Source organism: Centroberyx affinis, unplaced genomic scaffold, assembly GCF_046629955.1.
Source record: "Centroberyx affinis isolate AG114_WGS23_722 - 3 ecotype Tasmania unplaced genomic scaffold, CSIRO-AGI_Caff_v1 ptg001058l_1, whole genome shotgun sequence".
In the NCBI taxonomy this organism is placed as follows: domain Eukaryota; kingdom Metazoa; phylum Chordata; class Actinopteri; order Beryciformes; family Berycidae; genus Centroberyx; species Centroberyx affinis.
This window is the reverse complement of record NW_027279609.1, coordinates 633704-648741: the sequence shown is the minus strand read 5'-3', so window position 1 is coordinate 648741 and position 15038 is coordinate 633704. Positions and strand designations below refer to the sequence as shown.

General features: G+C 45.3%; 1 protein-coding gene across 2 annotated transcripts in view; it reads right to left on the bottom strand.

Annotated features, from left to right (window-relative positions):
- pkp4 (plakophilin 4) overlaps positions 1-15038 on the bottom strand; it is a 64371-nt gene that overhangs the window by 8210 nt on the left and 41123 nt on the right. For both annotated transcript variants that reach the window (XM_071523065.1, XM_071523066.1), the window contains 5 exons: positions 14776-14946; positions 10373-10583; positions 8116-8248; positions 6558-6771; positions 488-671 (listed from right to left, as the gene is read on the bottom strand). In XM_071523065.1, the coding sequence (XP_071379166.1) occupies positions 488-671; positions 6558-6771; positions 8116-8248; positions 10373-10583; positions 14776-14946 (913 nt within the window). The remainder of the gene's footprint in view (positions 1-487; positions 672-6557; positions 6772-8115; positions 8249-10372; positions 10584-14775; positions 14947-15038) is intronic.

Here is a 15038-nt window from a genome sequence, read left to right as displayed (position 1 = left end):
AGGCTGAGCTCCAAATCCAGCACAACGTCTTCAAAGGAACAAGCCCCAGGAGACTGGCTGGGAATACTGCATCATCTTTGACTGTATTAGACTGTCTATGAAACGATGATTGCTTTAAAACAGAGAGGACATGACAAAATTCGAGCCATTTGACTAAAACGGACCCAATGGATTTTCAGACTTTATGTATTTTAATTAGTCTGTTGACGTCCAACAAATTTAAAAAGGATTGTGTATGATATGAACTATACACCATTCTGTTAGCCAGGCAAGTGAGACTTATTGTTGGCCTTTAACAAGTTGTGTTGTTTGTGCTCATGTTTGGGTTTGTTTACATCATTATTCTTTTTTTATTCAAAGACAACATTGCATAGTTCCTCATTTGCAGAGGAGCCACAGTATTAGCTCATTTCACACCAGATACAATAGCTTCAACAGCCCACAGAGGGGTGCTAGTGCCCAGTCTGTGCACCAGGTGGTTACTTGCCTTAGACAGCCGGAGGTGTTCCTTAGCACCAGGGAGGAGTGGAACTTGAGCTTGTGGTCGTCGTCGAAGGTGGAGCTGCTCCATCCAGAGTGAGGGATGATCACAGTGTTGGTCAAAGTCGTTAAGGCGTCCCGAATGATTGTCATCTTGACAGCGTCACACGACGACAGGTTCCACAGAACCCCTGTGGACACACGTGCACGCAAACACAGGCACACACGTGCACGCGCAAACACACACATTGAGGAACAGGCTCGAAAACCGGCGGTTATGTCAGCTGTCATGTACAGTTAGGGTAAACCAACAGAGATACCAACAACTTGGGCTTTTTATAGCTCAGTGTGTGTGGATGTGTGTGTGAGCATTCACATACAAACACATATAAACAAGCAGAGACAGACAGACACACACACACAGAACCACTTGGGAAAATACCCCTCCTCTTCACAAATGAAACCAGTTGTCCAGCATCGAGGCATTAGACATTCGCATCAAACATTATCACAGCAGAATATGCTCTGGGCAAAGATTATTTGCTTGAAATGAAAAAAAGGAGTGGGGGGGGGGTTCATATGGCTTGGCTCAAACATTTGAAATGAAATATGAATAATGTAAAGTCTCCAGATATCATGCCATCGTTTCATTCATTTCAAATACACGTTTGGTAACCACTGACAATCATACGTAGTCCTGGCAGCCTTTGATGCTGCATCTGTCGAGGATTAGCCAGCATGTAGCATGTTCTTCTAATTAGATGGCTCTTTCTGCAAGGCTTATACCAAGGCCCAGGAAGCTTCCTGCAGGGCACCAGTAACCTTGGACGGTGCTAATACTGCAAAAGCTTGGATCTACTGTACAGAAGCAAGGCTGTGTAGCTAGCTAATACTCAAGACTGCTGCCACAACAAAATGACTCGATGATCTCTCCCAAGGCAAGTGGCTTTTGAGGTTTGTACATAGGCATGTGTGTTTGTGTACCAAGCGTATTTGCTCCATGAGTTATGAAGCAAACACGCTTGGTACACTAACTCACTGCCAGTGTTCTGCAGAAACACATGTCCAATTTTGCCACTGTTTTTACTGTACTTGGCTAACATTGGCTTTAAGCGTAAAACACATTACATACACAGTCTTTATGTGTGTATTCTGTATGTTGTGCATGTATGTATGTGTGTGCGTATATCAGGACACCTCTGTGAGGGAGGTCAAAAATAATGTCTATCTCTCCTCACTTCTCCTATTTCAACCGCAATGTTTATTTCCTTTCTGCTCCCTGTTCCCCGTCTCTCTAATTAAACCAATGGAGATGATAACAGTCTCTAATATGGCCCAGGGGTCCTATTCAGACACAGTGCCAGCAAGACGCTCGAGACAGACAGATATCTGTCCGCCAAACAGCACCTCTTCCAGTCATTTAATAGAGAGTAATTTCACTGGCCATTATCCTTATTCACACTAAATCAAAGTGCTTTAAAAGCCGTTAGAAAAAATTCTTAAACGAGGGCAGAAGACGTGTGATTCTTCATCTTAATTTTGACAAAATATCAAGACAAACTCCACAGCTGAGAATGAAGCGGTATTTGGCTCTCTCCGGTTAACATGCAGCATGTGCTTCTTATCTCCGCCTGCCAGTGGTGCGTGTGGGGCTGCATGCCGAAGCGCTAGCATCAGCTGGGCTAACGTCTCTACTCTCTACCCAGGCAGTGGGATTAATTTCAATCAAACTATTTCAGTGGTGATTGAACGCCGCTCCTCGCTCGGGCCCTTTCTACCTCTGTGTTTGCTTTTCTCACGGGGCATTTTAGGAAGACTGCCCTGAAATAGAGCCAGTAATGCAGTGATAACACATAAAGCTTGGTGTAAACTGCTCAGGCCAGCTGACCCAGTTTCCTGGATGTTATCAACTCCTCAATCCATCCCCCCCCTTCTTTACGTTCCTCCACATCGCCTTTAAAACTCAATTTGGAGAGACGACCTGTTCTCTGCAGGCTTTCAGACCGGCTCGGTGGAGGCTGCTGCATGCTGGAGAAATCGACAGGCGAACCCACTGAGGTGTGACTGACAACGCTGTCAGTGGTGCAACGCTAGCTATACCCATAAGTCACATTTGACAGTCAGATGGAGCAGACCTGTGTGTGTGTGTATGTGTGTGTGTGTGAACTGTTCTAAGCCTTGATCTCTGCTCAGCCACATGCTGTTCTCTGGTGCTCTGGCCTGGCTTGGGAACACTGGCCCAAGGTAAACACTGCTGTGACACCAGGGCCAATAGCCTGTCCAGAACTAACCCCTAGAGCGAGAGAGAGATGGAGAGCGAAAGAGTTAGAAAAATATGAAGTTGGAGTGTTTCTAACAGCCGCTGAAGCACTGATCCGGCTAAAGAACTCTATTCCAGCCATAATGACATTTTCAGTCAGCTTGTTCATCTATTGTCTGCAGGAATGAACTGGAAAAGACTAGATGGACATTATTTTTGCCTTGAGGTGGCTGAGGTCAGGCGGTTTCCGGGGCTCTGATTGGCTGCAGAGAAGGTGTGGCCAGGCGGTTGATTGGCTAGAGATCATGGGTCAGGAACTAATTGGCTCGGAGGGAATGTGTTTGCATGGGTGCATTTCAAGTTCACTACACTACAGCCTATTTGCCAATGGCTGTGTTGCATGTCATCTTTCCAGCAGTCAGACTTGCAGAAGCTAGCACAAAAACGTTGAGCTCAAAAACCTAAATTACTTAATAATTGTACTTATTTTTGGGTCAGTAAGTAAGTTTCTCAACTTTTCAACTGATTCCTGCTTATTCCCTCTCCCATGCTATTTTCTTAGCCAAAACAAACCAAGGGATCATGACTGTAATACTGGGTGGTGTATCTATTGTTGGTGTCATTCCGTCTGCCATTATATAGTTTGGATGTAGTTTAACTTATTTTTCAACGTAGCCTTAGTTTGAAAAAAAATTTAAAGGATAGTTACAGCAGTAGTTTGAATATGTAGTACACTACCTTACACTGAAAGAAATCAAAGGTTCCCAACAGTGGGTTGTTTGACCTGGATCCATGTAGATTGGATCAAACGATATGATTAGGTCAATCTAGTGAGGAATAGGTGTGACAAAAATCACAGAAAACAGAACAACAGGAAAGAGTTCAAATGTGTGCTCTTCAGTCAGTGTATGTATTTGACATTGAATACTATTTTGCATTTAGGCCAGGAGGGTCAGAGTTGTATAAACAGGTTTCAATCTTAAGAGTTTTTTTGGGGTGCAACTGACTGTAAATGCATCGGTACATCTTGACAGTGACTGCAGGGTGAGGCTAGATGACAATCTGCAAGCTGTCCTGTATAGCAGAGAATGAAATGAGGCTTTGCAGAGGCTGTAGTGTGTCTCGCTCCATGAATTTTGTTCAGTTTCAAAGGGAGCCTGGTTGGAGTCTAACTCAGAGAGCCTTATTTCCCAACAGGCCATTGCTAATACAAACAAAACAAGGTTAGCCCTGTGGCTAATTGTCAAACATAGATCTTTTCTTATTGGCCCAGAGGAGGAATGCTGCCTTGGCTTCAATGTGTTGTAGAGAGGTGCTCATTGGAAGTTTGGGTGTTCAGACTTTAAGAGCAATGAAGAAAAACACATTCAAGGCACTCTTCTCTCACCAAAATAGTTAAAAGCCTCTAGCCACTAAAATAAACTGCCTTGGATTTGTTTTTCTTCATTGCTGTTCGTAGACCTTTTCTTATTTTGAGAAAGGAAAACTGCAAAATAAGACCAGAGATCTATGTGTATAGACTGTACATGCTCATGAACACAAAGTAAAGCCAAGGTAAGAGCTGTGTTACATCCGGACACAGGGTAAGAAAACATTGTGTGAGTGTGCATAAGGGCACGTGTCAGGTGTCAGCGACATAACGGCTGATGACAGTGCTAGGAGGCTTGGCCTTTTGATCTGCGGGGCTGTTTGAGGACAGAGCAAAAACCACAACAGCTGGTGAAAGATGAGGGAGGGCAAGGGGCTGAGCTGGCCTCGTATGTCCCCACAACATGACCCTCTGACCTGGGCAGAGTGAGACACCGCCTGCTACTGTAGCTAGCCCTCATGCAGCATTGCTAGTGCCCAGACCTCCCAGTGGAGTTAAGAATGAACCATTGACACAATGGGAGCCTCATAGACTCTCAAGCTAAGTTCTGATAACTGGCTGGTTTCCTAGCTAGCCTCTACAACACCAGCGCTGCTTGAAAAGATGTTTTAATTTAATTTATTAATATGGACCAAACAATGTTTTACAAGTGGAGGGAGATGTTGGTAGGGTGCTACGGAATGATTTCTGTCAGCTCTAATTAGGGCTGTGGTGTGGGACGCCCTTGTCATCTAGCTGAAAGCGCTTTATGTGGATTGTTCTCATTGGCCGTGATTAACCAGAGGTGATGCAGCAGTGTTGACCTTTTCTAATTGCTCCCCATCCTGGAGCCTTTACTACCAATTAGCCACAGCAGGCTCTCTGACTAGTGGCTGTAAGAGGAAAACTTGGGTGAGCTCACATCAAAGCTGCTGATTCTGATTGGGCGACACATCTGAATGGTTTTTGGAAATTTTAATGAAAGGAGAATACGGAGGTGGAGACTGAAATCTGAAAGTGGTTTCCACCCATAAACCCCAACTTGGAGAAAACAACTGATGTTGAAAAGGATCCTGCAAGTATTACTTGGTTGTGCTGTAACACTAGGAGAACTTCCATTAATAAGCAGCCACAAATTCCTTTTCAAATATTGCCTAAACTTTGAAATGGGGAAGCTTGTGTTCTCTGGAAATGTCAGTCGATTATTTTCTCCTTTGGCATGCATCAAGCTGAAGCAAACAGAAACTTAATTGAAACAGGAGACTGAAGGCAATCTCCTCCCGGACGTTGTACAACCACTACAAACAGAGTGTTGTGCCGCTGCCCTGTGCTCGTGCTCCGGCTGTATTGTTTGCCTTCGGGGGACTGTTGGACTGTAACCTGAGACCATGTTAGAGCGGGGGCTGGAGCTGAGCGCAAACAGCTGACTCAGCCACCTGGGAGCCAAACGTCTTGGCTTGCTTATTTCTGTAATGCTCCGCCTTGATCCTAAACAACATGGATTTAAACCTTGTTTGCGGAGCTTAGACAACACACAAACACAACTAAACTGCATGCAGTGCAATGCGGAGAGCATGAGAGGAAGAGAATGTCAGGGACAGTTCTCTTCAGACTGAGAAGACACTGAATCTCTCCACAGACTCAATAATAAAAATAAAATATACATCCCTTGGAAGTGTGGTTTTATTCATTTGCTCATATCATAAAAAGTACTGAGAGCAATAGCTGCAACTCAAGGAAGAGTCGCAGGAAATGGAGACAGGCTCAATGAGTCAGTCACTGAAAATAAAAGATAAACAATGCTCATAATGTTAGGATAGACAATGAAATATGAGCCACTGGCACCAGCTTTATTGTTAAGCCGGGAAACCTTGATTATTAAACACACTAGGAACAACTAGGTATGACAGACATTAAGGTGAGACAATATATAATATGGTTAACCACAACAGCCTCAGAGAACCATAAAAATATTCAAAGAGACCAGATCAAGACTTATGAGCAACCCGCCCAGCACAGTGAGTCTATCTTCCCCTAAAACACCCCCAGGTTAGTCAGGTTAATAATTCAGCATCTCCTGCCCATGTTGTGTAATGTTCCTGTCCTGCTGAAACCCCACGGAGGATCTCCTGGGGATCTGATGTGGGCACAGGCCCCTGAATAATGCAACAGCGAGATGGTGTTGGATAGTGGGGAATGTGACTTTGCTTCCTTCCTGCGCCAGATGGAGGAGCATGATAGAGTGGCAACATCGCATGGAAGATTCACATGGGGGGGCAGGAGGTTAAAGAAGCAGCCTGAATATTGTATACACACATTCCCATTCAGAGACGAGGGGGGAAAAACACACTGTCAAGCTCAAGACGGTTCACGACACAAAAAGTTTAACACACGTATCCCCACTGCACACACACACACACACACACACACACACACACACACATATTTACAGCACGTGCTCACACTTACCTGTGACAAGCTCCCGCACTTCTGCATCCACGGTCTTCCTCAGCAGGCGGAGCAGAGCGGGGATGCCCCCTGCGTTCCTCACAGCGATCTTGTTGTCGTCCATAGCTTTGCCGTAAACTAGGTTCCTCAGAGCTCCGCAGGAGTTCCTCTGGACCTCCAGAACCTTGTGGTCTAGTAGGTCCACCAGGTGTTTGATTCCCCCTAGTCGACACACCTAAGGACACGGCAAAAAGAGAGCCATCACACACCATTATCAGGCAGGAAAAGACCCAGACCACTAACACAGTGTTTTGTTCAGCTAAACACCATGGAAAGCAGAGGATAAAGGTTCAGACGGTAATTCAGAATCAAATACTGTAATCTGACATAAAAAGATGGACATGGATTCATGTTTGTGTTCTTCAAATAAGCCTGACCTTATTATTAGACAAAATATTGGTTCTCCACGACAAGAAAAGCATTGCATTTATTCATGTGACAAGAGAATGTACACAGAGGAATTTATTCATACCAGTTATCTGGACAATTTAATGCTAATGTATGACTTGAAAAAAGCCTTAACCACAGGAGATGATGAAGTCTTGAAAGACAAAATTTAAATGTTCCATCTGGAGCTAAAAAGGGAACCAGAAACCTAGAAATAAAAACTTCTGTCAAAAGAAGATCCCTGCTGTTCATGGTATGCTATGAATAGATTTTAATATGTTGACATTTGGCATCTAAGAATGAAAAATACATTCCACACATCTGCTGATGTTTCATACCTCATACAAGTCAAAGCTGATATTTTCTGCCCCTTCTTATCAAAACTCAATATTATTTCCCCGAAATGCAATAAAGGTGCACATAAGTAAGTACATGGTGTGTGGAAGAGCTTGACTGTTTATGTTTCAGTAAGAAAGATTACAACAGTGGAAGTCTGTGTGTGTTCTGTTGCACACCTGTGTGTCTGCATGTGTTTTTGCCTGTGGCTGTATGCTTTGGGTGTTTATTTTGTTGGCCTGTGGCATGACATGAGTAGTGTGTGTGTGTGTGTGTGTCTATGTCTGTGTGTATGTCTGTGTTTCTATTTGTGTGTGAAATTGCAGAAGATCTCGGTTCTCTACAAGTGCTGTGAAGCCCCTGCTGAGTCGTGGAGTTTGGCTCTGCTTTTATTTTTTCCTTCAGCAGACACCTCCGGAGGCAGTACAAGTTCCCTGCCAAGCTGTGAAATTCCAGAGGGGGCCTGCAGAAGGATTGAGTGGCTCGGGAAAGACTCATCGAGGCTCGGTGCGCGCACACGCACACACACACGCACACACACACACACACACACACACACACACACACACACACACAGATGCACGCACCCAGGGATTGGCTATGGATTGGCTACATGACTGGTCAGCTGCATGCTGGATACTAGCTGTAGGCTGAAAAAGCGGGGCTTAAACACTATATGATGAGTATTGATGAGTGTGCAGATATCAGATAATGACGTGATGCATGTCGGCGGCGAGCAGTGCATGGTGGTTACTAATGAAAGAGAAGCACAGAGGATGGTAGCGGTGGTACATACCTCAACCTTGACTCGGTTATCGCCGAAGCACAGGTGCTGCAGGAAGGCGGCTGCGTTGGCCTGCACTGAGGGAAACTGGTGCTGCAGCATGTGAATCACCTCTGGCAACTCTGGGTCACGCCACGCAAACTCCCTAGAAACACACAGGCAGAGCACAGAGGCATCAACAGGATGACAAAGACCGAAAACAAACTTCTCCCCCGCAACACTATTGGCAGACTTTCTCTCAAAAACAATCTCTTCTCCCACTGCCTTACTTCAGCTCCTCAGGGTAGACTGATATATTTAAGCCCTGGAAATGACATTCACATCCGGTTCTATATTACAACCCACCTGGGGTATGCTTGGATTATTGCTTTTCTGTATACAGCACACTATGAAGAGTAGAATTTTTCTTCCAACATTTGGAAGCTTCAAGAGAGGAATGCTTTGTCTAGAGAGTTCTCGAATTACACTTGAGAACTTTTGTTTTACACACAAAAGCCATTCAAATGAAAGCAGTGCTGTATATCTACTGGAATGTAACTTCTGTAAGTTTCTTCATTTCTGCCAACAGTTTGATAATTGGAGAATAAATCAAGTTTAAAGTGAGAGTGAGCGGTAGCAACATATCCCAAACCAGGTGACAAAAATCGGATTACTGATGTGTGACGTGTGGCAGAAATGTTGTAGCAAGACCCCAAGCCAATCCAACACTCTTTTAATCCAAATATCTCAGGGCGCAAATAGCCAATGTTGAAAAAACATACACTGGGGGTTATGAGGCGTATACGTGCTAGATTTCCCTTGGTAGGAAAACCTGTTGAGAAACACTTTTTTAGGGGACCTTTCAGTCCGGTGCCAGGGTTTCCGTTATCCGGTAATCACCGTTTTTTTACCGGTAAAATCTGTTGAAGTCCGACATATTTAAATCTCTCCGGTCGCCCGGTCTGGTGAGAATAATTCCCTCTAAGCACAATTATTGGAACATTGTGCTCCTTGTTTTACTGAGACTGCGTTACAGCAACAGGTTGAGTTCTACTCCCAGTCTATCTCCCGACCTGCTCCCGACGAGTAGCTTTGAGTAGCTTTAAGTCTCTTTCAGTAAAGTAATAATAAATATTGCACTACATGAGTTGATTTAAGTGACATGAGACACAACTGGGGAGGATTTACTAAATTGTTTTGAATGTAATGTATTAACCAATCAAGGGCGATGTGTGTGTGCGGGTAGGTCTATGTTGTGCGTCGGGTGAAGGTAAGATGCCTTTGCAGTTTATTTTCATGACTTTTTGCTGGGCTGTGCTTTTTACATATTTACTGTGTTGTTTTTCTTGGTTGTCGGTTGCGTATTTAGCAATTGGCAATGTGTGATAATGGTTAACGGGACATGCACGTTGTGCATTTGGCATTGCATAATGGTGAGAGGGACACATAGTTTTTGGCATTTGGCATTGCGTAATGGTGAAAGCATATAGCTATGTGGCAACAAAATACATGTCAGGAACGAAGTAAAGTGCAAATTTTCATAGTAGATTATCCTATTTTTCTATTTTGCATGGTAACGTGTGTGTGTTTGAGAGAAATAGCGTTATGCACGTGAGTCTATTGAGTCTATTGATGGGACTTAATAATGTATAAGCAAAAGTAGCCTATTTTTCAATGATGTCATTCTTTATATAGCCTGCCTTTAAGCTCAATAAACACAGATAATATTTGACCGGAATTTCTCCCATTTGTCCGGGTCATTGAAATCTTCCAGGACACGTGGACTGGCACCAATTTTTTCTAACGGAAACCCTGTCCGGTGCACGTCCTGGAATGGACCTGGGTCATGGCGGTCCCCCTGCTGCTCTCGCTTAGAGTAGTTTGCTACACTACAGCAACATACAAGGCTGTGAACAGAGCTCCCAATGTGCAAGGTCAGGGGTTTACTACATAGGTCAACCCACCCCCTACGCTTACACACGCCTGTCTGACAAGAGCAGACGCTGCACTTCAGTGTATGTGAGAATCTATTGTAAAGTGGTCAGGCGTAGTGCAGGCAGCTTAATGGCTAGAGCCGTGGATGGCTGCCCAGGGGGCTCTCTGTTTGAATAGTAAGAGGACACCAGTGTTGACCCAGCAGAACAGAGGAGCCTTGTAAGCATAAGTAGTCCCTATGGGTGACTGGTTCGTACTATACTAGCTACTAATCACCGACTACATCCTGTAGCATAATAGTAATTCAAGACCATTTAGACACACAACACTAAACTGAAATGAGACCAATGCCTACCTGGGGTCCTTCTGGATGCTGTCTATGGAGGGTGAGCGGGTGGCGCCATCGTCCATGACAACGGGCTGGCGAGCGTAGTTGGCATCGGAGGGCCGGTACTGCGTGGCGCGATAGGGCTCGGCGTAGGTGGCTGCCGTGTTGAGAGCGTAGTTGTTTCTTTGGTAGGTCATGGCACTGCGCTGGCTAGACGTCCTCTGGAGGCTCCCTACACCTGAGGGCCAATAAACAAAACCTCCAGAGTGAGAATTTAAACAGAACAAACGCACAAGCAAAGCGATGCAACCGGGTTAGTAGAGATTAACGGCGTTGTTCAGACCTTTTCAGCTAAACTCTGAGCTGGGCACACTGGTAGCATGCCGCGTCCAAGCTGAAAACACACACACACACGGCTGTTCTAAGAGGCACAGCAAATTCTTTCAATCTGGAACCAATTAATGATGAGGATAAAACACAGCTCCCATGGTTCTACAATGCAGAAGTCTTTCTCTTCAAAGGCCTGTTTGCTTGTTGTTTGGGTTTTACAAGGCAGAGCTTAGCCAGTGGAATCCCGCTGGTTTTCAAAGGCGACAGGAGGCTTCAACCTGCTGGATGATCCACAAATCCCTTCCTCATCCCTTTCTCACTCCTTTCCTCCACTGTATTCTTAGGCCAACTTTGTCCTACGCAGCAGTGCAGCAAAAGTAAACCATGACCAGCTCCAAACACAGACAGAGAAGCACCAGCTCTCTCCGAGTGGGACAGAAGCATCGCAAACACAAACATCCAGAGAAGACATCCTTCCAGACAAGGTCCAATATTCAGTCTGAGAGCATCTCGCTTCTGTCATCTTCTTTCCAACAGCCTCTCTTTCCTTCAGCCTCTGCTCCTAGTGATATTGTGACCTAGTTCTTTTTAACACAATGTGTCACAAACACACACAGAAATGCGCATACAGGCTGGCCGGGTCTAGCCCTCCTGCTCCTAGGAGCCACGTGATGTGTTGGCAGTGTGACTGCTGCTCCGGTCAGATCTCTATCAGCCATCCAACAGGACTGGGCATGTGCGTGCAAAAACTCCCTCCTACCAGAAACCAAGACGTCAACTTGTGGCCCTGCTCCAAAAAGACAATTTTTCACATCAATGCACTTCTATGCTTGGCAGCGCTACTCTGCGATTTGATGGTTATCTCCAAATCTAACAGAGGTCAAAGACAGTCTCAAACGCAACTAGTCCAATAAAGAATAAAATAGAATACAAGAATAGAATTCTCAATGTGTCATTCAGTTTTGTCAAGGTTATGCTTGGTACATTTGCAGTTTTCATATAGCAGCCCTGTAGAACTTCATCAATAAGCAACACAAAACTAAATTCAACAAAATATCAATTTGATTTAATCAGATTTCTCTTGTGGGAGAGAAACAATATAGCTTTGCAATTTTACAAGATCTATTTGCATTCCATACCTCATCTTGCGAAGCCAAGGATCAATATTTCCATTTAACATAAAAAACCTTGCTCCTACTTGCACAAAACAAAATGTACAGTACAAGCTTCCAGAAAAAGATAAAGAATCCAGCAGGGGAAAATGGCCCATTGAAATTTCATTTCACACCATAACAAAGAATGCTCTGGGATCAAATTGGATTTTTTTCTAATGAGGTAGTTTTTACAAAGAGTCCACACTGCACCACCCCCCTGCCATCCAACCCCACCACACCCCCCTTTCCTCAATATAGCTGGCGTAAACACATTATAGTGGCTTATCTGTGGGGCTTCTTCGCAGCATCAATAGCATTTATTACTGGACTTATCGGGCTAAGCAGATCTCCGGTGTGCCAAGGAAGAGGCTGAATGGAGAGTGTGTGTCAGTGCAAAGAATGTGTGTCCGAGGCAGGGGCGATGATGAGCGGAGAGTGACAACATTGGGAGGGTTGGGAAAGAGCAAGCCGTGACCGCGGGTACCAAACTGTCCCCTGACCCCCTCATCCTTCTTCTCATTCTCCATGTGACAAACAGGTAATTAACTCCTTTGTGGCTGGATGACATATCAGTACCTGCCTGTTTACTCATGTCTGCCCCCTTCTCTCTTACAATGGAGGGAGGGAGGGAGGAAGGAGAGAAAGAAAGAGTGAAAGAAAGAGTGAAAGAAAGAAAGAAAGAAAGAGTGAAAGAAAGACAGAAAGAAAGAAAGAAAGAAAGAAAGAAAGAAAGAAAGGGTAACAGAGTGTTCCCCAAGGGAGCTGATACACCGGGGGAGACAGATAGAAAGTCAGAGGGTGTTGGAGTGAGAGGGAAAGAGAGATCTGAAGAGAAAGTGAACACCTGAGCTGGAAAACAGACAAAGACTTTCTCACAAAAGTGCTCTTAGAGTCATGAGCTGTTGTATTAACCATGAAGCTCTCCTCTGAAATAAAAAAGATATGTGAGAGTCAGAGCTGTCTTCAGGCTTCGCCACCATCCCCTGTCTCTTGTTAGAGCTATCTCTTCTCCACTTTACCACTTTCTTAAAGCTCTGCTGGAGACTGAGGCTGCTGTGAAATGCTCTTTAGCGGCTTCTCTGCAGCAGGCACCATGACACATTTTGGATCAAGGCAACCTATTCTGTATTGATGATCATGATTACTTGTTAATTAGACGTGTTCATCCTAAACTGGGACCGTGTGACCACTACGTTTGTTTGCTAGCCTTTCTTCCTGTTAAAGCTGCATTAAGCGAAATTTTCTGACCACTAGAGGATGACAGAAACCGCAGCACATTTGTAAATAAAGCACAGCAAAGCCACTGCACTACGGAGGCCTACTAAGGACAAACTTTGCAAAGCACTGTGCATAAAGCTATAGCTAAGCTAATAGCTAAGCTAAATGTGTGTCGCCGGTCACCAGTCTCGCTTCAACAGAACTTTCTCCCGCTGAAGGTTACATGCCCCACAAAGTGAAGAGTTAGGTAGCAAGTTTATTAGTGTAACAAGTTTATTTGCTCATCGATTCTGCCATTACAAGCATTTTTTTCAGTGGGTGGGGAGGAGTGCCACTTTTAAACAGCGAAGGAGATACCAAGCTAGTTTTTAAACAAGACTAGGTCAAAACCTGGTATATGGCTGGACCGTGTATGAGTGTGCCACGTGCCACAGCCGACCAATGGTGTAACTAACTCCGCTGTAGACTGCTAATACAGAATAATAGTCCATACATCCATACTGATCTTCCAGCGCGTCCCGTCTCTGCCGCTGTCGTCTCCACCACGCCCACGGCGCGCATTGATCCTCCCGATCCAAGCGGCAGGCGCTCTAGTACCCATCGGTGCCGAAAACGCTGTTCGCCAGACAACCACTGACGCATCGTCGTCGGGACCCCCACCGAAATCTCGGCCGTATCAGCGGGAACAAATCGGCGCCCAGCTATCGGCACTGGCCGGAACCATGGCCCCGGGAATCTTCGGGAAGGTCGGCAATAAGCGGCATGATGAAACCTCCATGCTTGTTTGTGTCTCTCTCTCCCCCGACAGAACAGAGGGCTGTCAGGTGGACTGAGCTTGCGCATATGCATCGAAATGAACGGTGATATAATTGTATAGATTCTACATGAGCTTCAGTTAGCTTAAGCTTACATGCATGATATTGGTCAGCCTGCTTACTGTGTGGAGAAACGGGCTCCCGATCTCAGCGGAGACACATGATGGGGGAGAAAACAAAACTTAAATTTCTGGCTCTGTGATCCTATGATGTGCCACGTGCCACGGCCGACCAATGGTGTAACTTTTTTTTTTTTTTTAAAGATTTATTTTTGGCATTTTTTGTGCTTTATTGGACAGATATAGTGAGAGAGAGACAGGAAGGTATGGGAGAGGAAGCGAGGGGAGGACATGCAGCAAAGGACCACGGGTCGGATTTGAACCCAGGTCACTGCGGGAAGGACTGAGCCTTATGGTACACGCTCGGTGAGCCACCGGAGCGCCCCACCAATGGTGTAACTTGATCACTCAGTCAGTCAGTCAGTGAGTGACAGACATTCGCGTTTGTAGGGCTGGTCCCGCTGTTGCGGTCCAGCCAAAAATGAAAAGCTACTTAATGGACTGGGAGGAGCTTCGTTCCAGAGCGCAATTTGAAAACAAGATGTGAAAACAGCAACACCGCTGCCTGCTGTGTGGATAGTGATTTGTATCTTTATGTCTCAATTGAAATCTCCACATAGCACACATTAGTTTCAGGATTGATTATAAGGTCTGATATCGCTTATTGCAGGTTTAACTTGTCTGCATACTCTGATACATTCACACCGAACCCTAGTGACCCAGGATGTACACGGGCCATGTCTGAAAGCGGTATAAGCTTCTGTTTAATCAGTTATACCCATCTAGTAGAGCTGTTTTGCAACTATTCTTTCATGATGAGGCCTCTGGGGTTGTATAAATAAAGTGGGACCGACCTGAGGTGCTCCTGTAGAGGGTGCCCTGTGGGGCGTGGTTGGGGCTGCGGTACAGCGGGCTCTGGAAGGTCCGGTCCTCGTAGATGGGCGTGATGTGGCGGTCCGGGGACATGGCCGACCTCAAGTCCTGGCCCATCTGGCTGTGCTGACTGGCATATGAGCTCCGTAGTCCTGGAGGTGGCAATGAGGAGCGCAGAGAGGGGTACAGCATTTAGTGGCAGAAATGGCCTACTGGTTACAGAGAGAGTCTCATAAGCGAAAGG